Here is a 27,657-nt window from a genome sequence, read left to right on the forward strand (position 1 = left end):
AGAACACCAGCTCAAAATACAAGTCAGTTGCAGGACACACAGGTTTTAAGTTCCTCTCATATTGGCAACAACAAGGTGAAATAATCGTCAATTTGTGGGCAGGTATTGATGTAATAGTAAGGAATTTGATTTCATTTAAGTTAACCAAAATACTTTTGGAACTGGTTATTGTCTCAACATCCATGAAATCCAGATAAACTCAAAAAATATACCTTGATGCACTGCGAGAAACAATGCAAGCTCAAAGCAATTGTAATTGGTCAGCAAAGTCTTCAAGTGCTCGACTCTACAACAATTATGGCAGCCATCAAAAAGTTCAGTTAAATGTCCAAATCTTGTATGAGATTTGGTTTGTCTCACCCACCAAACCAGTTTCCTATTTTATGTGACATAGAAAGATGAATTCAACAACCGGATACTGGGCTAAAAATCCAATTGTCCAGAGAAACACAAAATGCAAAATAATGCTCCTCAGCAGCACAGGAAGAAGAGCTAACCGAGGAACAATCTCAAGGATATTTCCAAAGTTGCATTGATGATAAGGAAACATGTCAGTAAAGTCCACGAGGTACCTGTAATATCATAGCTTGTCCAGACAGACAGGACATGTGGTAAACTAGGCACATCACATCACTGTCATTAGCAAAGACTAAAGCCTTATCTTCATCCAAGTAATGCATCCCAAAAAAAATGCGTAACATGCATAAATGCCAAAACTGATACCCATGCAAATGTGAATATCATTCTTTTAAGCATCTTACAAGAGATGTACAGTAAAGTCCCCGTTATCTGGAACCTCATGCAACCATAAATCCATGGGAGTAGTGACAAAAAAACCAGCAGATGCTGGAATCCATGGAGTCAAACAGGAGGGTGGAAGAACACAGCAGGCCAGGCTGCATCTGGAGGAAAGGAGCAGTCAACGTTTCAGGTATTACCCTTCTTCAGGACTGGATGTTGGGGTAGGGGGAGTTGCAGATAAAGTGGGGGGGAAATGGGTGGAGGCGGAATGGTAGTGATAGGTAGATACTGGTGGTAGGTACGACCAGGTTGGTTGATGGGAGGGATGAATCTGGTTGGTGGTTGGAAGGGAGGGTTAGAAGGTGGATTGGAAGGGAAGAGGTGGGGATTGAAAGGGAGCTGGGGAATGGGTGGGAAGGTTATTTGAAATTGGAGAACTCAATGTTGAGACTCCAGGCTGTAAGGTACCAAGGCAGAAGATGATATGTTTTTCTTCAAATTTGTGTTCCAAGTCACTGCGACACTGGAGGAGGCCGAGGATGGACATGTCGGAGGGGGAGTGGGACGAGGTGTTGAAATGGGCGGTGACCGGGAGGTTAGGTTGACTGTTACAGGCCAGGCAGAGATGCTCAGTGAAACGGTTACCTAATCTATGTTTGGTCTCACCGATGTAGAGAAAACCACATCGGGAGCACTGGATGCAATAGACGAGGTTGGAGGAGACGCAGGTGAAGCTCTGTCTCACATGGAAGGGCTATTTAGGGCCCTGGATGGAAGTGAGGGAAGTGGTGTGTGGGCAGGTGTTGCATCTTTTACGGTTACAGGGGAAGGTACCGGGTGGGTTGAAGTGGTGGGTGGGGAGTGTGACACGACCTAAGGAGTGGATATGGGAATGGTCCTTGTGGAAGGCAGAGAGGGGAGGGGAGTGGAAGATGTTCCAGGTGGTAGAGTCTAATTGGAGGTGGTGGAAGTGTTTGAGGATGATACATTGGATGCGGAGGCTGGTGAGGTGGAAAGTGAGGACATGGGGGACACTATCTTTATTATGTTTGGAGGGGTTGGTGGTTAAGGGCTGTAAAGCGGGGAATGGATGAGGCACAGTGGAGGACCGTCTGGATGACACAGTGGGGAAAGAGTGTTGTTTGAAAAAGGCGGACATTCGGGATGCTTGGGAATGGAATGTTTCCTTGTCAGAGCAGATGCGACCAAGACGGAGGCATTGGGAAAACAGGGTAGAGTTTTTGCAGGATACAGGGTGGGAGGGAAGTGTAGTCTAGGTAGCTATGGGAGTCTGTGGGTTTATAGTAAATGTCGATCTGTAAACTGTCACCAGCATGGAAACAGAGAGGTCAGGAAAGAGGAGGGAGGTGTCTGAGATAGACCAAGTGAATTTGAGCGTGGAGTGGAAGTTGTTAGTGAAATCGATGAACTGCTGCAGTTCAGCCTGGGTACAGGATGCAGGAAATCAACAGGAGTAGATTTCCTCGATCTGGGAACTGACTGTTTGGTCACTTCTCTCTCTCTCTCTCTTTCCCCTCTTTTGATCAAACCTGACTGACAGTATCTACAAGCATTCATGTAACCAGCACCACCCAATCCCAGTCCGTGCCAGATAGCAGGGAGTTGACTGTAGTTGGGAAATAGGCAGTTTACAAATAATTAGCTAACAATGAGCCTTACGTTGGCATTATCTTTCTTTGTTTCAATATGGGTCATCAGGATAGTCACTTGAAACCTGTTAAATTGTTGATACAGTAGGCCCTTCTATCAGAAAACCAGCACCATGCATCGATCTATGCATTAGCATGATCCTTGAAGTTACACACTTGTCAGTTGCAACACCAAAGATTCCAGACAACAGCACAAAGTCTATCCAACAACCTCAACCAATCAAGAAACTCGAAACAGAAATTGCTGAAAAAGCTCAGCAGGTCTGTCAGCATCTGTGAAGAGAAAATCAGAGTTAATGTTTCAGATCCAGTGGCCCTTCCTTACAACATCACCAGACCTGAAACGTTAACTCTGATTTCTCTTCACAAATGCTGCCAGACCTGCTGAGCTTTACCAGCAATTTCTGTTTTTGTTTCTGATTAACAGCATGCAGAGTTCTTTCCGTCTTTAATCAAGAGAACCTCCCATCCAAATCCAATATTTCTACTGGCCATGGTGCAAGAACACCACTGATGTTTCTCATGTCCATGCATACATTTACATTCTTGCCTATTCCAGAAAATTCCCCTTCGTGTGATAAATCAAAGATACCACCAATGTCAGTGCGTTAAGTATAAGAGTTAGGAGGTCATGTTGCAGCTGTATAGGACATTGGTGAGGCCACTTTTAGAATATTGCATTAAATTCTGGTCTCCATGTTTTGGAATGATGTTGTTTAACTTGAAAGCATTCAGGAAACATCTACAAGGATGTTGCTGGAATTGAAGGTTTGAGCTCTGGGGAGAAGCGCAATTTGCCGTGGCTTTTTTTCCCTGGAGCATCAGAGGCTGAAGGATGGTCTTATAGAGGCTTATAAAATCATGTCGGGCGTGGTTAGGGTGAATAGTCAAGGCCTTTTTCCCAGGGTAGGGGAATCCAGAACTAGCGGGCAAAATTTTAAGGTAAGGGGGCAAGATTTAAAAGGGCCCTGAATGGGTAACTTTTTCACACAGAAGGTGGTGCATGTATGGACCGAGCTGCCAGAGGAAGTGTTGGAGATGGGTGCAGTTACAACATTAAAAAGATGTCTGGATGAGTACATGAATAGGAAGGGTTTAGAGGGACATGGGCCAAATGCTGGCAAATGGGACTAGATCAATTTAAGATATCTGGTTGGCATGGATGAGTTGGACCAAAGGGTCTGTTTCCATGCTGTACAACTCTGTATTTCAATGGCTGCTGACATGATTAGCATATTCAGCATGTTTGTTATTATTCAACAAATTGTGTCTGACAATGGTCCATAGTACACTAGTACAAGGCGTGCAGGAAATGGGTTGTTTGGCATATTATCTCTTCTCCTCACTATCTTCAATTGAACGGTTTCACAGAATGCACTATTCACACTGTAAAATCTATGAAAGTTTTTGAAAATTGGTCCATGGGATAGGAGTTTTGCTAGTAAGGCCAGCACTGGTCGCCCATCCCTAGTTGCCCTTCTCTGAAATGGTCTGAAGAGCTTATCACATTGCTGTGGGTGATAAGTCATAAGTAATGGCCAGATTTTTCATCAGTCACTTAACCAATCTATATCAGCCTGCAACCTTGCTGTGTTATTTTCACAATTTCCATTCCTATCTTCTTTGTGCCATATGCAATTTTAGCTGCATGCCTTGATCCCCTTATCTAATATTATTAATAAAAGTTGTATAATTTTGAGGGCCCAGCACAGACACCTGCAGCAGTCTTCCAGCCAGCTAATCTCCTGTCCATACTCATATGTAACCCCTATACCATGGGCTTCTACTTTATACAATAACCTTTTATGTGACACCTTGCTAAAAGCTTTCTGGAAATCCAAGTACAAACCATCAATGCACTCCCCTTTTATCCACAGGACCTGTTATTATACAAAACCACGACTTTTACAGATTACTTTGAATTTTTCAAACAGCGCAAATTTAATGATTGATTTGAGCATTTTCCCCATGACTGATGTCATGTTAACTGGTCCATATTTTTGTATAACATCCATCCCTTCTTGAATAAAGAGTTATATTTACTACTTTCTAACCTAATGAACCTATCAGAATTTAACAAATTTTGGAAAATCAATACCAAAGCATCAAGTACATCATTAGCTGCCTCTTTTAAGCCCTAGGATGAAGTCCATTCGCATCCAGAGATTTGTCAGCACCCAGCTCTAAGTGATTGCTTAATACTCCACATAATTCCTCTCTTCTTTCAACCTCCTGATTTACAGGTATTATTGTTCTTTATAACAGTGAAGACAGAAGAAAAATATTTACTCGTTATATCTGTCATTTCTTGATTACTACGATAAACTCCAAGTTTTCAAACTGTAGATAAGCAACAATCACTTTACCTTTTTCTTCCTTTTTAGAAACATAGAAAAATGGGAGCGAGAGTAGACCATTCAGCCAAGATTCTTATAGAACTTGCTATCGGTTTTTATATTTCTAGCTAGCTACCTCTCTTGGTCTAATTTATTTATCCTTATTCACCTTTTAAGTATTCTGTCATCCTTTGACGTGTCATTTGACATCTTTGTTTAATTATACGATTTGTCCTTATGGCTGATGCTTTCCTAACTTCTTTAGTTGACCATGGATGGTGGGTCTTCCCCTTAGACTATTTCTTTTTTAATATAAATGTACCTATTCCGAGTATTTTGAAATATCCCCTTCAAAGATTGCCACTGCCTCTCTTCTGATCGATCTTGTAGCCTTGTATCCCAGTTCACTTCGGCTCAGCTTTCATACCTACATTGTTACCCTTTTCTTGATTTAAAATTCAAATTTCAGACCCATTCCTTTCCCTTCAAATTTAAGGCAAAATGCAATCATATTAAGGTTGCTGTTGTCCAGAGGTGCCTCTACTCTGAGGCCATTAATTAATCATGCAACATTACATAATACTAACTCTATTGTGCTCTGGTCAGTTCTAGAACATGCTGCTCTAGGAAACTATCTTGAAAGAATTCTATGAATTCCTCTTCGAGGCTAACATTATTGAACTGATCTTTCCAGTTGATATAGAGATTTAAATCACCCATAATTATTATCATCCCTTTATTACAAGTACCCAATATTTCTTCTTGGATATTTCTCCTGACATCAAGACTACTGTTTAGTGGCCCTTTGTTCTGTACCGTAAGTGACTTCTTGTCCCTACTATTCCTCATCTTCCCCCAACCAATCCTATGTCCTGATCACTTGAAGCAAGGTCACGTCTAACTACTGCATAATTCAACCTTTCATTAGGAGTGCTATCCCTCTGCCCTGGTTCCCATTCATCTTGAATATCATATACACCTCAATATTCAGAACCCAACCTTGTCATTATGCAGCCAAGTCTCTGTAATGGCTGTTGGATCATATTTATTCATTTCAATTTATTTACTTTGTTATGAATGCTCTGCGTATTCAGGTACAGAGACTTTTTTTTGATTAGCTTTTTAGCATCTAGTCTTGAGTGCTGGTAGGTTCTTAGGTTTTTCTTGTGTCTGTCCCTTCTGCCATTCTTTGACATTTATTTTCACATTAGGTTTGTGCTCTCCTGCCTCACTTCCATCCCTGGATTTGTCACATTCACCTAAGCTTGTTTCCTCATGAGCCTTGTTTAGTTTAAATCCTTCTACCTTCCTAGTTATGCAGATCATGAGGACAGCAGTCCCAGCATGGTTGAAGCGTAGACTATCCCAGCAACACAGATCCCACGTTCTCCATGTTGGTGGCAGTGCCCCATAAACAGGATCCCACTTGTCCCACACCAGTCTTTGAGCCGTGCATTCACTTCCTTAATCTAATTCATTTTATGTCGATTTGCATATGGCTCAGGTAGCAACTTTGGGATTATTACCTTTGAGGTTCTATTTTGCAATTTAACTCCTAACATCACATACTGCCTCAACAAATCCTCTTTTTCAGTTTGTCAATGTAGATGTGGACCACGGTCTGGATACTCCCATTTCCACTGCAGGTTCCTCTCCAGCCCAGTGCAGATATCCAAAACCCTGGCATTGGGCAGGCAACACAAACATCCAGGTTCTCATTTTTTGCTGCAGAGAACAGTGTCAAACCACTTAAAATACTGCTCCCTACTACCACGACATCCCTTCTCACTCCACCCTCTTGAATTATTTTGCCATGGTCATCAATTCTGCAGCTCTCAGTCTCATCCAAACAAGCTGAAAAAAACCTCAAAACTGTTGGGACACTTGCGGAGGCTGAGATTCCTGCTCTCCTGCTTTCTGTGTCCCCGTATCTGCCTCACTTGTAGTCACACCCTCTGTTCCTAATGATTGAACAAATCTGAAAGCCCACTCCTTACGAATGTGACTGCCTCCTTGAACACAGATGTCCAGGTAACTTTCCCCTTTCCCTGTGAGCCACAGTATCTGCGGCTCAGCCTCCAGTTCAATAACTCGGAACGCAGTTTCACTGAAGGGTCTAGGCCCGAAACGTCAGCCTTCCTGCTCCTCTGATGCTGCTTGGCCTGCTGTGTTCATCCAGCTCTACACCTTGTTATCTCAGATTCTCCAGCATCTGCAGTTCCTACTATCTCTTCACTCAGAGTCTGCCGCTTTCACAACTATACTCAAAATGCTAACTTGAAAGTGAGGATTTGAAATCAAATTTCTGAGGCACCCAAATTTTTCTCAACTAAACTTCCTCACATTTATTCAATCTCATTCGCTACTCAGTTTGGACAGAGAGAAAATGCTAGCTCTGAAGAACAATAAATCAGTCATTGGTTTGATGTATCAGTGTTCCAGCAAGCAGCTGATACTGTAGGTGGTACCTTTGCTACCCTGCAGTCAGGCAGGACCATGATTGTAATTGATAGTTTAAACCCTATATGGGAGATGGCACTACTTCCATGCAGATCTAGAGCCTGCAAAACACTTTCAACTGGTCGCCATGAGGTTGCTATGCTGCAGTCTAGTAAAATGATTAATAACATAATGATGACTGTCGCCTGCTCAGTTCTGTGTTGAGCTGGTTTTCTTCATCTTCACGCATGAAGCTGTGATAAGTGCTTCAAAATACATCCTCCATTTGAAGATAAATGTCTAATTGAAAACAGGCAGCCTACTTTAAAAATTGCTCATCTGCATGCACATTGACGTCCGCTTTTAATGAGCAGATTTAACACTGTAAAGATGTAAACCCGCTTGGAACTTGCACCCACAACGTAAAAACCTGAAGTTAATCTCACAAGTCAGGCTGCGAAGGAGTGGTGGATTCTGGGAAATTAGTGGGGCACCTCATTGGGATCCCAATCCAATGGGGTTCTTCAGCAAACGGGTTTCCCATTGGCAAGGCCAGACGACAGGTTGAAGAGGGGCAGGCAGGCAGGCAAATTAAAGAATTGAAAGTCCCACAGTGAGCAGTTTTCTCAGATTGTCAGCAGTTTGCCGACAGAGGAGTGGGCCCGCTGCCATGTGGGGAAGCCACTAGTTTCATGGGGTGACCTCCCTCAGGTTACCTGGGGATATCTTTGGAGCAGAAGGCTCCAGCCACGGAGCTGAATGGGTTAATGCTGCTGCTACATCTCATGCACCACAGAGAGGTCAATGCGTGGAGAAGCCTGACTCTGAACCCCAAAGGGCCATGCAGAGATGTCTGTCTGCTTAGCCCTCTAATGTTTAGGTAGTTTTATTTACCTGTACAAGGATGCGTAAAATTGGATGCACCTCTTGATCACTGCCCTACCCTACTAGTGTCCACCTCTCCATGTGGAGGTATCGATGCTTCAGGCTGGTTGTCCTGGTAGAGTCTATGCCTGGTTCACTTTCCTTATTGGGTGGTATGGCTGAAAGTAGTTCATTAGGAGGCTGCCTCCCAAAACATTGCAAAGCCTGATCTCCTGCCAGCAAATATGGGCTCGAGATAATTTCGGCAATGTCAGGGTGCCAATGCCTGCAGTAAAATTCAATCCAATGAAGCCACAGAAGCACAGTGGATATTATGAGCAGTGACCATGAATATTGGCATATCCTGATTTTCTGGCACTGATTTGGGAAGACTATTCCAGTCATGAGGAAACCTCATTTATGCACAGGTAGTGTGACAATGGAGGGCATTGGAACACAAATTCAACTGGTACATCTCGTACTTCAAGACTTCAGGCAATTAAACACATTTGGAGACAGTAAGTCACAAAGATACTCACAAATTTTTGATGTCCACAGCTCCTCGGAAAGCCTTCCTTGGAATAGCATGAATGTGGTTTTCGCTCAGATCACTGTAGTAAAATAACAAAGGAACAGAATTAGCATGGGACACAGTGGGTGCTCAGATAGAGGAGAAAATCATGTACACAGGGTGGCAATGAGTGCAATGCTTCTTTACTTTTTTTCTGTCTCTTCCACTGTCACTACATCACCACCTGTATGTCTCTTTGTTATTTTTATCAAACTTTCATATGTCTCCTGAGGCACATTACAATGCTTCACATTAATAAGCACAAAAAGCAGTCCAGATTATCAAATAAAGAGATAGAGGCAACAGAGTAGTTAGCTTTGTTTCTGTTTGCAAAATAAACAGAAAGCAGATTTAATCTAGTGGGCATTTACTTTGGGGTATTTGCATTCTGCAGTAACTTGGAAAAATGCAGCTTCTGCAATAATCAAAGTAGAAAGTCAGTTGCAGGGCACTTTTGGCGTGATCAATGTGCAGGAGAGGATGAGACCTGTTTTCTCTGATTCAATTTTCAAGCACTTTAAGTAATCTGTGAAATGCAATGTGACTGTAGAAGTCTTGACAATAAATTGTGTGTGCTTTCAAATGAAATAAAACCAAGTCATTGGCTCAAGGTAAAAACAATTAACCCTTTCTGTACCAAAACAAAACTCCAAAATTTACGCCATCCTGCAGTTTAATTTTACTTACAATGCTCCTGCATTCAATCAGAACTGTTATACATGAAGAATTGTTTACTAAATTACTTACAATGTCAATGTGATAACACATTAGAGTTACTTTCTGAAGTTGAATCATTGGGTCGGTTTGGGGGTCTGAATCTCACTCACTTCCTTCACATATTGGGAGATAATGATTCCACCACTACAATTTTCCATCTATTTAATTTAATAGTCAACCAAACACACTGTATCTAGCTCACTATTGGCAGTCATCCAATCTTGTGATGAAGTGGCCTTTCTTCATTTATGAGTATTGACATGGACTATAAACAAGCCAGTCCACAATGAGAACAATTAAAGTTGCAGTTAACCCTGTTTTCACCTGACAACAATAGAAATACTTCCAGCAAACTTGACCAAGCATCAGTCAGAAGCAAGATACCTAGCCATCTTGATATTCATGCCCAGTCCAGGCATGCTCAGATCAATTACAGCATACTTAGTACGACGCTGACTGAGATTGGCTAACTCAGAGTATGTCAGGAATTGATCCGAGGATTAAAATCAGAAGTGACACAACAATAGGTTATAGTCCTACAGGTTTATTTGAAATCACAAGCTTTTGGAACATAGTCCCTTCACCAAGTGAAGTGAAAGAGGAGCATACAGACTCAGAATTTATAGGTAGAGAGATCAAAAGATCATACAACTGATGTGTATAGAGTATTGAATAAGGCTCTGTAGGTGATCAAAAGTGTCATACAGTGTGAGGAAAGTATCAACAGCTGAATAATAAGCATTGGGATGACCTATGGGATGAGGCAGAGAGATAATTATAAAAAAATTAAAAATAAAGTGGTGCTGGAGACAAACAAAATGACTGGAATAACATCACAGGTATAAGAATCACATGCTGAGGCTCTAACCAAGGTAATACATAATCCAAAACTGTATAAACTAATTAAGGTAAGCTTTCTGAAGAAGGGTCCAGACCCGAAACATCAGCTTTCCTGCTCCTCTGATGCTGCTTGGCCTGCTGTGTTCATCCAACTCCACACCTTGTCATTTCAGATTCTCCAGCATCGGCAGTTCCTACTATCTCTGAAGGTAGATCATAAAAATTATCAAGGTGATTATGTCAAAACAGGACAGTAAGGAAGATTTTACAGATACAAAACAGTGTGGTGGGGTCACATGTAGCACGACATGAATGTCGGAGATTCTGCACGGTCTCGCCAATACACCATGCCTCGGGGCATCCTTGCCTGCAGCGTATGAGATAGACAACATTGGCCGAGTCATATGAGTAACTGCCGTGTACGTGGTGGGTGGTGTTCCCACGTGTGATGATAGTGCCCAAGTCGAGGATCTTGCATGTCTTGCAGAGGTTGCCATGGCAGAATTGTGCGGTGTTGTGGTCGACGTTGTCCTGAAGGCTGTGTGGTTTGCTGCGAACAATGGTCTGTTTAAGGGTTGGCAGTTGTTTGAAGGCAAGAAGTGTAAGTGTAGGGAAGATCTTGGTGAGATGCTTGTCGTCATCAATGACATGTTGAAGGCTGCAAAGAACATCCCTCCACCTCCACTTCTTGCCTTGAAACAACAGCCAAACCTTAAACAGTCCATCATTCACAGCAAACTACCCAGCCTTCAGGACAACATCGACCACAACACCACACAACCCTGTCACGGCAACCTCTGCAAGACATGCAAGATCCTCAACGTGGACACTACCATCACATGTGGGAACATCACCCACCACGTACACGGCAGATACTCATGTGACTCGGCCAATGTTGTCTATCTCATGCGCTGCAGGCAAGGATGCCCCGAAGCATGGTATATTGGCAAGACCATGCAGATGCTATGACAACAGAATGGATACTGCGCAACAAGTGCCAGACAGGAATGTTCCCTCCCAGTCGGGGAACACTTCAGTGTTCAAGGACATTGAGCCTCTGATCTTTGGGTAAGAGTCCTCCAAGGCAGCCTTTGAGATACACAACAACACAGAATCACTTAGCAGAGACTGATAGCCAAGTTCTGTACCCATGAAGATGGCCTCAACCGTGATCTTGGGTTCATGTTGTGCCACATGTGACTGCACCACACTGTTCTGTATCTGTAAAATCTTCCTTACTGTCCTGTTTTGAAACAATCAGCATGATAAATTGTTATGATATCTCTACCTTGATTAGTTTGTACCATTTTGCATTACTTATTACTTTGGTTTGACCCTTGACATGCAACTTTAATACCTATCATGTTATTCCAGCCATTTCATTTGTTGCCAGCACCACCTTGTTTTTATTTGCTTGTAATTATCTCTCTGCCTTATTTAATCGGATTATAGGTCATCCCCATGCTTGCTATTCAGCTGTTGATACTTTACTCACACCATATGACACTTTTGATCACCTACAGAGACTTATTATTCGACACTCCACTCACACCTGTTGTATGATCTTTTGATCTTTCTGCCCTTGATCTCTCTGCCTATAAATTCTGTGTCTGTAAGCTCCTCTTTCACTTCACCAGATGAAGGGGCTGTGCTCGAAAAGCTTGTGATTTCACCTCTTAGACGATAACCTGGTGTCATGTGACTTCTGGCTTTGTCCACCTCAGTCTAACACCAGCACTGCCACACACTGGGGATTACACCATTGAAGTTCAGGTGGCAGTTCTGAAGTAAAATCTTAAACCTCCAGACTTTAGCATTTCCATGACAATGTTTCATGCAGAAGGTCATATTTGATTCATGGTGTTTCCAAATTTCCAGTCATCAGATTGACTGGAACCTCTGTTCCAGACAAACCAATCTGACTACAACTCAGCAAAAATTCCGCAACAGGTACGGACTGAACCAACTTCAGGATTTTGACAAAAGCAAATGACAGACATTCTACAGTAGTATAGAATAAACCATCCAAAATAGATTTGAACGGACCATCCTGAACTGACTGGTCAAAAGAGATCAACAATTCTTTTGTGGGTATGCATATAGTCACCTAAATATATTATTTTTCACACTGAGCTATACAACAGGATGACAAGGATTCAATGGCACTACAAATATTGTTGTCATTAAGGTGTGAAAAGCTCACGATTCCCCAGTCATGTGAACCACCATAGAACTGGCTCTCATATCTCAATGGCAACAAGCACTGAGAACGTGACTCCAATGCAGAGTGGAGCTTTCTTGTTGGGATTCAGACTCTAGTACCAGGGTCTGGGTATTAACCTTCTGAATGATGGAATGGCAGCAACTCAATCCCACCCTTGCTCAGCATGTGTTCAGCTTCATTATTCACCGTGCAATGTTTTTTCTATTGGATTGCCCATTAATTCATGGGTATCTAAAGAGGGGTAATGTCTGGTTATTTTGACACCCTCTATTGTTTCCTATTCATGCAGCGAGAAATCCAGGAGTGTTTGATCTCTGGCTCACTTTCAGAATGGTACAGTACTTTATGCCAAATGAATGTCGAATGGAAAAATAAAGTTGTCTTCTGTTCCATGCATGTAATTTTCTATTCATTGAACAAACACTACTGTTATTATCTAATATCCTGAATGAAGGCCATTTTAGTGCCAGTAAACATAACTGGTGTGTTATTCTTCACTGTAAGAAAGCACCTTTATCTTCAGTGTGATACAAAAGTGTAAAATACAATTAAGTGTGAGATAGCTTCAGACACGTTAGAATAAGATAGACTTATATTCAATAAAGCAAATGATTGCGACTGCATTCCAGAATAAAGTTAGCAAACACTAGGCCTGCCTTTCCTTTGAGAAGCTTATGCTAACAACTATCATGAAATGTAAAGTTATTAAAGTAGATAACAAGGAAAACTACTAATACTGGAAATCTGAATACAAACTTGAAGTGTGGAAAATGCATAGATGATTTGAAAGAGAATAGAATCACTTCTTGCATGTAAACCTTTGTTGGAGCTATTTTTCAGGCAATGATTAATTGTACTTGAAGCATTTTTTTTCTTTCTTGTGCCATTGATTTAACCCAATGTGTCAATATGATTTCCATTCATTTAATCAACCTTGCAACCAGGGTTTCAAAAAAGAAAAAAGGTCTGAAATCCTCAAAAAGTAACTGAGTAAATGCATCAATTAGAAACCTAGACTTTTAGTAGGATATCATTCCTCCTGCATTGCTGGAAAAATTATTTGTATTACACACTCAAACATTTTTCAACAATGTCCCAAGGTATAGACCTACTGGAGCAATGAATTATTTTAAATATTAAAACTGCATTTAAATAAGAGTGCCTCCTTTGAATGCGCAATATGTTAGAAGCCCGAGGACTAAAGGCCTATGCTTGACTCCAATACTTTTATACCAACATTTTACTGAATGATCACAAGATTTCACTGTCAGGTTTCCCATTGTTTTATAGAATGGCACTTTTGAATACTTTGGATGGTTTGCTAACTCAGTCTTTGAAATACAGGTGAAACAAATGTCTGTTTGGCAGAGAAGAACAATGTAAGACAGAGAAGGCATCAACAACAATAGGCTAGATTATAGGATGAGGATGATTAGCTAGTATAATGGGCAAGAAGCTAACACAATGTAATTTAGGAGAAGTGTTCAAAATATGTAGTTACTTTTGTGTCTGTTTATTACTATCCTGAGTGAATGCAATAGGAAAGCAATCTCTGAAATTATAGACTTCCAATGGGAACCTTACTGTTGTTTTATCAGTTTAACCCTCTGGGAGGAGAAACTCTCATAATGCTTTTATTGTGTAACAGTGAGAATGTATTGGTTACTAATGCAACTTCACTGTCCTTTGAACTTTGTTGTAATAAATCTTCTCTAAATGGCAACCTGCCTGTAAATTTAATTACTGGAAATTTTATTTTTCTCCAAGGCAATGTCCCTGGACTTAGAATGGAACAACAATAAATCTCCACCAGAATGGACTGCTTTCATACATACCTTTAATGAGCCAAGCTTCTTGAGACACTTTGTAAAAAATACTAAAACTGGACAGTAAAATCCCAGAATGTAATGCACAAATTGTACAGTGGCAAAGGTGGCGCTTGCCAAATGCTTGACAATCTGTTCAAGGAAAGGTGCCAATTCAGAACAGGTGCTGGACTGAGAGAAATTCAGCACAGCACTCACTTTGACAAGAAAAGGTAAATGAAATGGGATAAGGGTAGTTCTCCACAGAAACCACCAAATTGCCTTTGCTTTCCTTCCTTGACAATGATTCCTCTTGTGCAAATATAAATATTTCACTGTTAATTATTAAGATAGCGATAATACACTCAAATGTGCAACATTTTTAATCACAATAGAAATGCAACTGGCAGATCCATAGCCCTTCCACCCATGAGAATTAGCTGTTTGACTGAACTGGCCTGAATTATAAAGAGGTCACCTAGCAGCTGCAAAGTACACTTTCAGGAAGATTATCGTTATCATTCAGTGAATAGAGGAGATTCGAAGATCATCTAAAACCATGATTCTTAAACATGCAATACTAGTGTGATTACTGCATTGTCAGCGTGACTGGTACATATAGTTTTAAAGCCACACTCCACAAGTTATTGGATTCCAATTAACACATTCCTACAGGATTAAAGTAGAAATTTGTGGTGGTTCATATCATATACACTATGCACATTTGTTTTGTGCATGTGCAGCTGCTAAGGCTGCTTTTGTAACTATTTTTGGCAGCCCGACCGAGGGCTAGGGAAGATCATAAAACCACTTTGATGGTCTATGCAGGGTTAATATGGGTATTTTAGCCATTGCAACCAATCCTTTCCAAAAAAGCAAACATGTCCGCTGGCAATTTTTTTTTTTGTTTGTTCTGTGTCATGAGCACAGTTGGCACTGGGAAACTCCATCTCTTAGAATATGCCCATGAACACTGCCAGCTTCCTACTGACAAGGAAGCTGCTATCTGGAGCAACATAAAGTTAGCACTAGAAATTTAAGTTACATTTTTATTCTTATCATAATTCCATTTGTTAAAATCCTGTCAAATCTGGATCTTCCTGAAAGATAACACATACAATGGTCAGTGGAATGGACTTTACAATGGGTAGTATCTTATTTTGTTGAGATTAAATGTGGAAGTAGGCATAAGAACAGAAGGTACTTCCACTTAGGGCAGATTGGGTTTGCTGGCAATGTTACGTTCTTCTCAGCTTGTTGCATATTCACGTGCAAGTGCAGCATCGCACTCTTTGGGCAGGTGGGTAGCAATTTCTGCCATGGTAGGCCTTGCGGACACCAATTTCCAATGTGCCACCTGTTAAAGGGCACCCAGGACAGTACTTCACTGTAGCCCATCATTCAACGTCAACTCATCACCCCCACCAATCCTCGGAGATGTCACAGACTCAACAGAAAGTGATGCTTCCCCAGAGATTCTCCCAAAGGCTGTGCAGGAGAGAGGAACGTGCTTTTCCCAAATAATGAAAGCAGCCAGCACAGAGCTGGCTGTGGACATTAGTGCCCATGGTAGGGGAGTTGCTCAAGAGAACCTGACTCCAGTGCTGCAGAAGGATGAATGATCTGCTGTACTCTGACACTATACATACCACTCTCCACTCAATGCCCCAAAGGATGATTCCTCCCCACCCTCCACCAGCTTTCACCTTGGTAAGCTCGCATGACATTCTAGTGAATCCAGCACTGACACAGGCCCACAGCTTGAGGTGGAAAAAGTGGTGACATTTGACTGCTGGAGAACAGGCCCTTGCTCAGCCCTGTAGAGTCGATGAGTTTCTAGATTGGGCCATTAATCAGCTGATGGTGATGCAGTGGGGAGCAGGGGAATATCCAGCAGAAGTTCCAGTGACCATGCAGAAACTGGAGTGAAAGACAGAGGAGATTCTGTCTGATCACATGGCTCCAGCATGTCAGCACATTAGCCCCACTGGAGATCTAGGTCCAGCAGAGAAATCAGTATCTACCATATAGGTAAAGGGACCTTCATGCTCATACACAAGCCACAGACACATGAATTCACTTGCCACGGTGGGATTTGATCCTAGATCTCCAGGACATTACCTGCTTCTAGGTTCCAGTGATAATACCACTTGGCCATCACCTCCCCTAAGGTGATGCTCCAGAGATGTGTAATAACAGCTCAGAGCATTTTGATTAGAAAATATCTACCCTGAGGAACTTCTGCAGTGATATGCTGGAGATTTAAAAAAATAACCACAAACAACCGACCTCTGAATGCCATTGAAATGAGTTTTGGTGGGGTATTTGACGCCACACCCAGTCAAATGCTGCTCCCTGCTGCAGTTAGCTCTTTTGGATGTGCTTGAACAAAGCTGCAATAAGATCAAAAGCTGCCAGAACCTAAACTTACTATTAATAAGCAGGTTATTCCAGACCAAATGCCACTCAATAGCACTCTCAATAATCCGTTCTATCACCCCTGACGGATGGTAATAGGCTGGGTTGGATTTGTTATGCTTTACCTGGATAGAACATTATTGGGAAATCTTCCACATAGCCAAGTAAATGTCAGGGTTGCGTCTCATCCTTAAATGACCTCAAGATGGCATTGAGCTCAGGGAGTCCATAAATTTGTATGAACAACAATGGATCTCTATCGCTATTTATGGAGGGACAACGGGAAGGGAAGCATCAGAAATGGCCTAGATGAAGGCGAGGGAAGAGTGGAGTTTGGAAACAAAGTTCAATGAAATGATCCAGTTATTGGCAAAAGCAGGGACGGCATTGAAATAGACACAATATCCCAGAAAGAAAGATGAGGGAGATAGCCTGCAAAATAAGGAATGAAGGATATGGAACAATGATCATTCAGAGTATCCCACAAAAATACAAGTGTAACTGAAACCCATGCAGATACCTGCCTCCTTTTATCCGGAGGAAGTGACTGAAATTCAAAGAAGCATGGTTTAGAGTGAGAAGGGGCTAAGTTACGCAGAGGTAATGGAGAAGGACTGCTTAGGCCTCTGTTTGAGGAAGAAGCAGTGAGCTCTTAGACCGTACTGATGGGGGCTGAATGATAAAAGAGATTGGATGTCCATTGTGAAGAGGAGACAGTTAGGATCAAGGAACTGGAAACTGTTCAGGTAATGTAGGGCATCAGAAGGGTTGTGGTAGGAAGAGACTGGGCAAGGGAAGGAAAAATATATTTGAATTGGGAAGGAATGGGTTCAGTAGGATTGACCACAGTGCTCTTGTTAATGAATGGATTGGCCATGCTAAATTGCCTGTAGTTTCCAGAGATGTTTAGCTTAGGTGGGTTAGACATGGGGAAATGCAGGAGTAGGAGAATGAGTCGGGGTGGGATGCTCTTTGGAGGGGCGGTGTGGACTTGTTGGGCCAAATGACCTGTTTCCACACTGTAGGCATTCTGTGATTCTGTGAATATTGGGAAGGAGGTAGAAGCAAGCTCTTTGAGGTTAGGGGACTAGAGCTAGGTTGGAGGCAGTCAAGGGAAGATCCCCAGAACAGATGGAGAGATATCATCTGTTTGGTGTTGGGATACTCAGCATCTTTAGGGCAGATATCCTGCCCCCCAGAGTTATCAAGTGATCAGAGGCTGGAAGCTCTCCAGCAGCATCATCAGGAACACTGGCCAGCGCAGGCAACGTAGTAGGTTCAAAGTGCAGGATTGCTGTAGCCTAGACTGTCCAGGGGTGTTTTAGAGGGGCCCAGAGGAAGGGAGGGTGGTAATAAATATTCTGCCCCACCTCCTTATCGGTCTCTGGATGTAGAATTAAATTCCACCCGGTAAATGGAGCAAATTAGCCTAATCAGTACCATCACTAGAATTTCAATTTAAGATGAACGGTGGCCATACTGGAATTTTGGGAGATTTTCCAGTAAACTTAAAGAAAAACACCAAACAAGTACTGTAATTTTACAGATAATAAGAGACACATAGACCTTGAATCTCCAAGGGGCTCTCTGCTGGGTTGTTGTTTTCACTTTGCTATAAGATTGGCACTGCTCATGGATGTATGATAAAAATATTAATTTATGATGCTTTTCTGGCATTGTTGTAAATCCCTCACTGATAAATGACAATGGAAATTTCAGGTGAAAGGATACTAAAGCACAGCAAGTCCAGCAGCATTGGAAAAGAGCATTGCTGTTTACAGTTCAATCCCTGAGTTTGGTTCAACAAAGAACGTGAGATAATGATACTAATGCATTCACCAGACATTAACATCAGAGGGAGGATGGTGGGGAGTGGTTAATTCGCATGCCCAGAGGCTGGACTAATGCTCTGAAGGCATTAGTTCATATCCTTTCATGACAATTGCTAGAATATAAATTCTATAAATAAATCTGAAATTTATAACTAGTCTCCATTTGATCATGAAACCATCAACTGCCATAGGAGGGGAAGGAATCTGCCAGACTTAACTGGTCTGGCCTACCTGTAATTCCAGATCCACTGCAACAAGGTTAACTCTTAATTGAGAGTTAACTCCTAACTCTTAACTCTGAAAAGTGGTCGAGCAGGCTATTCAGGTCAAGTACAATTAGGGGAATAAATGTTGGCCTTGTCTTTTAATATCATGATGACGCAAAGAAGTCAATTTGACTACTGGCATTGGGTTTTGGACAAAAGCCAATTACCATTGCAAGGCAGGCACTGTGATCAGACATTAATTATATGTGTGCAGGAGTGCATGTTAATATTCTTTATTTAGACATAGAAATTGTCAAAATTAAATGGGAAGTCATGCCTCATTTTCTAACAACACACAAATTGAAGACAGTCGAATGAATTGTAAGAGGAATGTATAATCCTCATTAACAGGAATGATCCACTTCAGTGACTTGCCATATTGAAGTAGAGTCTGAATTTACGGTGCTGCATTCTTTAGACCTGCCAATATCACTGTAGTTAGATTTGTCAACAAACCTGAAATCAGTGAGTACATTAGTTTCAAATACTTGACTGCAATGTCTTGCAGCCTGCTTAGTTTAGGTACTGAAGGAATTTTGTGATTAAAAAATTATCCTGGCCTAGAATGTGAGAAAGTGCATTGTTAGAATTTTGATTTCTTCAAAAAGGTAGAGTTTTTTTTTATTTATTCACGGGATGTAGGCATCGCTGGCTGGGCCAGCATTAATTATGCATCCCTAGATGCCCTTGAGAAGTAAGGTGGTGAGCAACATTGTTGAAATGCTGCAGTCCATTTGAGTTTGGTCCTCCCACACTGCTGTTAGGGAGACAGTTTAGGATTTTGGCTCAACAACACTGAAAAAATGCCAATACATTTCCAAGTCAGGTTGGTGAGTGACTTGGAAGGGATCTTGCAGGTGGTGGTGTTCCCATGTATCTGCTGCCCGTATCCTTCTAGATGATAGTGGTCCTGATTTTGGAAGATGCTGCCTGAAGATCTTTGATGAATTTCTGCAGCGCATCTTGTGAACAGTATCCACTGCTACAATTGAGCATCGGTTGTCAAGGGAATGGATGTTTGTTGATGTGGTGCCAAAGAAGTGGGCTGCTTTGTCTTGGATGATTTCAAGCTTCTTGTTGTTGGAGCTTCCATCCAGGCAAGTGGGGAGTATTCCTCACACTCCTGACTTGTGCATTGTAGATGATGGGCAGGCTTTGGGGAGTCAAAAGGGGCGTTACTTGCTGCAGGGTTTCTAGCTTCAGACCTGCCACTGTCATCACAATATTTATTTATTTTTATTCAGTTCATCAGGGAGAGATTTGGAGCCCTGTATGTAAATTATTTGCTGATACTTAGTTAGGCAATAAAGGCAGAAAAAGAGGTCACAATTCTTCTGCACTGTTACCACAATGGGAATACTATACTAGCAGACCATTTCAAAGAGAATTCATTCTAATAATCTCAGCTGTCAAGACTCCAGAATCTCTCCCTTTCCATTTCACCTTGTACTCAGAATGACTGCAACTCAACTATAAGGTGAATCTCTCTGGTCTCAATACTGGCCAAACACTGACGATTTCCAATGGGTAGGGTAGCTCAGCAGAAACGTGCTGGCTTTAAATGAATATTCTATCCATCCCCAGTAGAATAAAGTAGAGAATAGAAGGAAAATTGCAAAGATTGGAGTCAGAAATAAAATCAGAATATGAGAAAGTGCTGAGAAGGTCTGATGGCTTCCAAAGCAAAAAGACAGTGATTCATATTTTGATAGGCATACCATATAAGCAGCATCTCCAATCAAAACAAAATCACTTTGCAGCCCTCACTGTATACTCCTGATTCTTGCCTGTTTAGTCCCATGCCAGGCCAGACTGAATCAGATGCTGCAAACCTTTGGCATACTGTTCAACCAAGGCAGAGATTTAAACACCACAGGCAGGATCACAGGTGGGCAGGATAAAAAAATAAATGCCCTCATCTCTGCCCTTTCCAAGAACATGGAAGTGTGAATGAGCCTCAGAACTGGCCAGGAACTTTTACGAGGCCAGTTCAGACTTTTAAGAAATTGCTAAAAAAGATCATCCCCACAATTATTTCCAATATTCCCAAGGTGGACGAGCATTGAGAAGCTGTCTGTGCCAGATCAGCTGCAAGGAATTGAGGATTATAGTCATGGAGACAGGAGAGTTTGAAAAGAAAAATGACATTTTTAAAAGGTGAGAGAGCAACTCCTCACAGGTAAAGGAGTAGGGCAACATTACGAACTTTTTCCAAGTCGTGTATTGGAGCAGTGGACACTGCTGTAAGGATGCCATCTGAGCACTGTGACAGTGCAACTGGAAATTCTGTACCCTCAGAAATCAAGGCCATTGAAGATGGGAAACAGCAGCCTACGCAGGAAGCAGGGAGCACCACACATCAGGACACCAGAGCTTAAGTGCAAGGAGGACAGAGAAAGAGACTTTATGGTGAGCACAAGATCCACAGGCAAAAGTAAAGAGGCCTGTAGATGACTGGGGAAGACAGACAAAGGACACTCAGACTCAGGAGTCATAGATAACTGGGCCTTTGAGGCAGCTCACAGGTGTTTTGCACTGATGCATCTTCCAAGTGACAAATGATCTCTTTGTTAGACAGCAGACCAGTTTCACAGCAGTTTTAGCATTATAGGTTTGTTGGTTACAGGCTCTGGCACCTGGAGCCCTTCCAAGCCCTCCTAAAAAAAACCCATAATATGGTCCTCTATACAGGGTGTGAATTTTGAGGATCCCGAAGGGGGAAAGCTACCCACTGTACATCTCTCCCAATGGTTTAATTCCAGAATAGAAACTCACCATCTTACATATTACCATATCACTCAAACTCATAGTTACACCAAGGTTGGAAATAAATTCAACGTCCTGCTCAATTTTACTGCGTTCTTCTGCCTATCTTCAGTCTGTAATGATTTTGACTGATAGTTTAGCCTGAAGCACAGAGTCTGGAGCATATTTCCGAACAGCATGGTGCACTTCCGTCTACTGAAAAGCGTAAGGTGGTATTTGGACTCTGAATGCTAATTAACTCAATAAAAAAAAACATAACTGACAATCTTGTGGCAATTTATCCCTTTCACTTCATTGTGAAAGATTGTCAGTCCAAGATCATAGGAAGTGGTGCTTTGCCTATGAAAGACATCTCCTGGTGTAAGCATGAGGGCTGAGAAAATGCTCAAACTTGTCAAAATCAATTCAGATCCAGACAGAATCACAGAATTGTTATGGCACAGAAGGACGCCATTCAGCCCAGCGTGCCTGTACCAGTCTATTTCCTAGTGCCAATCTCCTGCCTTTTCCCCATATCACTGCACAATTTTTCTCATCAATAATCATCTAAGACCCTCTTTGAATGTCTCAAATCAACCTGCCTCCATTACACGTTCAGGCAGTTCATTCCATACCCTAAAATACTTGCTATCTTGAAAACGAATCCTCACATGACCCTTACTTAGTTTGCAAATCTCTTTAAATCAATCTTTTAAATCTAAATCAGACTTTTTATAAACGCTGAGTCTATGCCTGAAGTATCAGCCCTTTTTTGGCTTTCTGAAGCTTTATATTTCCAGAAAAATCTGCAGAAGTTCCATCTTTGTATTAGTGCATCCTTTAGCATACCTGTAAAATACTTACTTCTACGAAGTTCTATTATGAACATGAATTTGCTAAATAAACCACAATCTATGCTATAAAAAATATTCACAATCTATGGTTAGTAAATAAGCAAGTTTATATTTTCAATAAGGGGAGAATATGGAGTATTAACTGTTTACCAACTATAATTATCTCAATGTTAAATAATTACTACCCATTAAATGAATAAAAATTGTTAAATTTCTCCTAAGAATGTTTATGTGCAGGTTCTGAGTTTGAGGCACAATAATTGGATTTCAATGGTGCAGTGTGCTTAGACTTGATATTTTGCTTATCTTTGAGCAGGAGATTAAATCCAATTAATACTTCAAACAACAACTCTTGAATTTAATCTATTTGCACATTAGCTGGTTTGATTTCGAATATCAATTAATACAAACATTCACCGCAGCAATAAAACCAGCTGACGAATGCAGCAACAAAAAGGTTACTGTCGGGTTTAGCAAAGACAGCATCGGACTAAGATCCAACTCCAAAGTCTGCAGCTGACTGCACAGAGTGGATTACAATTTCCCTTGGGATCTCCTGACCTTCAGCCATAACTTTAGCATAAGTTAGATGGAAATCTTAAGAGAAAAAGTATAAACTGTAATTTTTAGCTATTTGCAGTGTTTCTTCAGGGGTTTCTCTGCTGTTGCAGCAAGAGATCAGGAGTATGCAATTCCAACTTTCTTGCGGTTAAACATAAAATATTAATGTATAAACCACTGGCAGTTTTAAGAAGTCTAAATTTCCCACAAAATTCTGCAAGTGATTGCTAGTAGATTCTTTTAAAGGAAATCTGCCACAGAATTGTTGAAAAGTGAACTCGCTTTGGCATATCACCAAAAACCTTATGAATAGGCATCTTAACTGTTCTTCACACTCAAGAATTGTATAATGAAGTAGACTGTGTGAGACATAGCAGAGGGCTAACAAAAGAATTCAAGAGCTGCATCAAACATATGCCTGCACAACTGAGTTTATTCCTGTTAAGATGAAATACTTCATCCAGAATATTTCATTTGCACTCTGTTCAATTATTTTTAATTGTGGTTATCCAATAAACAATGGCTTTTGATTACCATGTTTCTTTTCTCTTTCCCCAAAACAATCTTTCAATTTTCTTCCCTGTCTCCTCTTCAGCCGACGGCTTTAATTCTTATTGGGTTGTGGTTCACCATAGAGCAGCAACTCTCCGCTACTTCATACAAATAGCCATTGACAACATGCAATCTAATGGGCAAAATACCTGGCATTGAATTCAATGTAGTTTTAGAGGCTGGATTATAAGGTTTTCCAATAATACATCACTGGGGCTTTATGTAGAAGCCCAGAAGCTTAATGGTAATTTCACTGAAGTTCTTATTGCTCTGATTTTAAAAAAAACATTTGTAAGGTCTGATTCAATTTTCAGTTGTATCCAGTACCTTACTGAGACTTTGACAACAAGGAGAGGGATGGAAGAACTAATGAATCAAACAAAAAGTCAAAAATTGTGGAAGGAACTATCAGTAGCTTTAAAACAAAATAAGTATAAGAAACAGAGAGATTGGGAAAGAGAGTTGCTTCCTCCATTTGTGCTCAGTAGGTTCGACCTTTCATATTAATATTTATACTTATATTACTTATATATTACTTATATTCCCAACAACCATACTAGGTTAACAGTTCCATCTTGTAGAGGTTAGGGTTGTGATTAAAACGCTGTTGTGGCAAGTGAGTTGCAATTGGAGTTGACATCAGATTTTCAGGGAATGCTTCCTATTTCTGAACATATATTTTCAAGTTGCACTTGGGGCAATCACTTGTGGCTTAGGTTTCCTGCTACAATATCACACAGCAGCATCATAAAGAGTATTTCCAGGAATTCTGCTTTGCTACCCTTGATAGGGCCAGTGTGATCTGCACCTGGTGAGGCAGTCGCTCCGTATACAAGTCAGGATCCAAGAAGAAAGAACGTGAATTGATCCCAAGGGAACTGACATGGATTGTTCTCACCCACCTAGAACATTGCAAAACATTGGTCCATGAACAGTATTTGGTCCAATTTAAGGTGTTGGGGTGTCTCTTGAAGTGAGAAGTTGCTGCCCTTGCTTTCACTTCCTTTGAAGGGCAGAGATCTCTTCCATGTAACTGGAAAGCTGGGTGCTGACCCTAAATGTTCCAACTTGGATAAGGCTAGAAGCACTGGAAATGAATTGTGTTCCGTTACACTTTTGTTATTTCCAAATATAATGTAATTTTTCTGGCCTATTAGATTATTTCCATCTGTTTAGGAAACATAACTGATACCGACATGTATGTTTTTGTGGTTAGAATTAGCAAGTGAATTTACCCCAGCAATGCTCAGGAGCCTAAGCAAGAGCAGATACATGTTGACTCACAGCAATTCATCATATTTCTAATTTCAAAGCTTGCTTAGAGTGGACCAATGAGATAAGGAGACAGCTGTACTCTTCCAGAAGCTGTTAACCTCTCACCCACTAAACATCACAGTCTATTCGAAGAAACTACATTTTCTCAACCGAACACAAAGCTTCTGCTCATACATTTGCAAATTAAACATGTTGCTCTCATTTCTCAGTTCGCTTCAAGCTTTTGTCAGTAAACACTCTTGATTCCAAAACAAAATTAAAGCACTGCAATAAAAAATATTATTAATATTCACAGTTTAATAATCATTTAACACCAACAGACAATGTTTTGGACTCATTTTTATTTCTTTGAATGCATAAAGAAGGATTCTCACACCATTTATAAAATTAAACAATTATGATCTTTGGCCTTTCGTCTGTATTAACACAGTTTTGTTTATGCATTGAATTTCATTATTGACAGTGAAGGGGTGTGACAGCAAAAATCATGGATGTCAGTGATGCTGGATAGGACAGCAGTTGTTCATCATCCCTAATTGCCCTTAAGAAGAGAAGTTGAATGCAATGGAAGCAAACCTCATTTAAGATAAATATATATAGAGAGAGATTTTTAACCTTGCCTGCCCAAAAAGGTGTGTGCACGCGCAAATCTATGCAGGTGGATAGTGTGTGTGTTAAAATTGGCTTTGGTAATTTATCACACCCTTTGTGACATGCTTCTGCAAGCTACCATTTTAGCTGGTGATGGGTTTTTTGCTCTCGGTCAGGTCCCCACCCTGGGCAAGCTGGAGCCAATTTATAATGACAAAATTAATGTCCAATCAGAACTCCTAGATACTCATGTCATTTTGTCAGCAAACAAGCTGATGCCCATCTAGTACCAGACCCACCAGTAAAAGCAGGAGTGTCATGGCTAGGAGAGACACAGACAAATTTGATCTAGGAGGAGCACGAATTTTCTATTTGAGACCTATCGGTGAACCTTAGACTCTTAGATCTTGGGTTTCCCCACTTGCCACACTGCACAGTTGCTGCAGGATTCCCAACACCCCATCCCATCTCAATCAACACCCATTGAAAACCATCCCTACATCGCCGAGGCCAGGCACCAACTCTCCGACACCTCCTCCTACGGCCCCCTTGATCATGACCCCACCCCCGAGCACCAAACCATCATCTCCCAAACCATCCACAACCTCATCACCTCAAATGACCTCCCACCCACAGCCTCCAACCTCATCGTTCCCCAACCCCACACCGCCCGCTCCTATCTCCTTCCCAAAATCCACAAACCTGACCGCCCTGGTCGACCCATTGTCTCCGCCTGCTCCTGCCCCATCGAACTTATCTCCACCTATCTTGACTCCATTTTCTCCCCCTTGGTCCAGGAACTCCCTACCTACGTCTGTGACACCACCCATACCCTCCACCTCCTCCAAAACTTCCAATTCCCTGGTCCCCAACACCTCATCTTTACCATGGACATCCAGTCCCTGCATTCCCCATGCAGATGGCCTAAAGGCCCTCCGCTTCTTCCGATCCCGCAGGCCCGACCAGTCCCCCTCCATTGACACCCTCATCCGCTTAGCCGAACTCGTCCTCACCCTCAACAACTTCTCTTTCAATTCCTCCCACTACCTACAGACAAAGGGGGCGGCCATGGGTACCCGCATGGGCCCAAGCTATGCCTGCCTCTTTGTAGGTTACGTGGAACAATCCCTCTTCCATAGCTACACTGGCCCTAAACTTCACCTCTTCCTCCGTTACATTGATGACTGTATCGGCACCGCCTCGTGCTCCCACGAGGAGCTCGAACAGTTCATCCACTTCACCAACACCTTCCACCCCAACCTTAAGTTCACCTGGACCATCTCGAATACCTCTCTCTCCTTCCTGGACCTCTCTGTTTCCATCTCTGGCAACCACCTGGAAAGCAATATCCATTTAAAGCCCACCGACTCCCACAGCTACCTAGAAAACACCTCGTCCCAACCACCTTCCTGCAAAAATGCCATCCCCTATTGCCAACTCCTTTGCCTTCGCCCCATCTGCTCCCAGGATGAGGCATTCCACTCCTGAACATCTCAGATGTCCTCGTTTGTCAAGGACTGCAACTTGCCCCCCTCAGTGGTAGAGAACGCCCTCGACCATGTCTCCCGCATTTCCCGCAACTCATCCCTCACACCCCCTCCCCGCAATAACAACCAAAACAGAATCACCCTCGTCCTCACATACTACCCCACCAACCTCCGGATCCAACGCATCATCCTCCGACACTTCAGCCATCTGCAATCCGACCCCACCACCAAAGACATTTTTCCCTCCCCACACTTATCTGCTTTCCGGAGGGACCACTCTCTCCGTGACTCCCTTGTCTGCTCCACACTCCCCTCCAGCCCCACCACACCCGGCACTTTTCCCTGCAACTGCAGGAAGTGCTACACCTGCCCCTACACCTTCCCCCACACCCCCATCCCAGGCCCCAAGAAGACTTTCCACATCAAGCAGATGTTCACCTGCACATCTGCTAATGTGGTATACTGCATCCGCTGTTTCCGTTGTGGCCTCCTTTACATCGGGGAAACCAAGCGGAGGCTGGGGGACCGCTTTGCAGAACACCTACGCTTGGTTTGCACTAAACAACTGCACCTCCCAGTCGCGAACCATTTCAACTCCCCCTCCCATTCCGCAGACGACATGTCCATCCTGGGCCTCCTGCAATGCCACAACGATGCCATCCGAAGGTTGCAGGAACAGCACTTCATATTTCGCTTGGGAGCCCTGCAGCCCAATGGTATCAATGTGGACTTCACAAGCTTCAAAATCTCCCCTCCCCCTACCGCATCCCAAAACCAGCCCAGCTCATCCCCGCCTCCCTAACCTGTCCTTCCTCCCACCTATCCCCTCCTCCCACCTCAAGCCCCACCCCCATCTCCTACCTACTAAT

General features: G+C 42.2%; 1 protein-coding gene across 1 annotated transcript in view; it reads right to left on the reverse strand.

Moving 5' to 3' along the window:
• The window catches only part of slit2 (slit homolog 2 (Drosophila)), a 426,057-nt gene that overhangs the window by 168,650 nt on the left and 229,750 nt on the right, over window positions 1-27,657 (reverse strand). Inside the window, exon 5 of the mRNA XM_048602443.1 lies at window positions 8,590-8,661. Within this exon, the coding sequence (XP_048458400.1) occupies window positions 8,590-8,661 (72 nt within the window). The remainder of the gene's footprint in view (window positions 1-8,589; window positions 8,662-27,657) is intronic.

The sequence above is a fragment of the Rhincodon typus genome, chromosome 1, assembly GCF_021869965.1.
Source record: "Rhincodon typus isolate 14 chromosome 1, sRhiTyp1.1, whole genome shotgun sequence".
Taxonomy (NCBI): Eukaryota; Metazoa; Chordata; class Chondrichthyes; order Orectolobiformes; family Rhincodontidae; genus Rhincodon; species Rhincodon typus.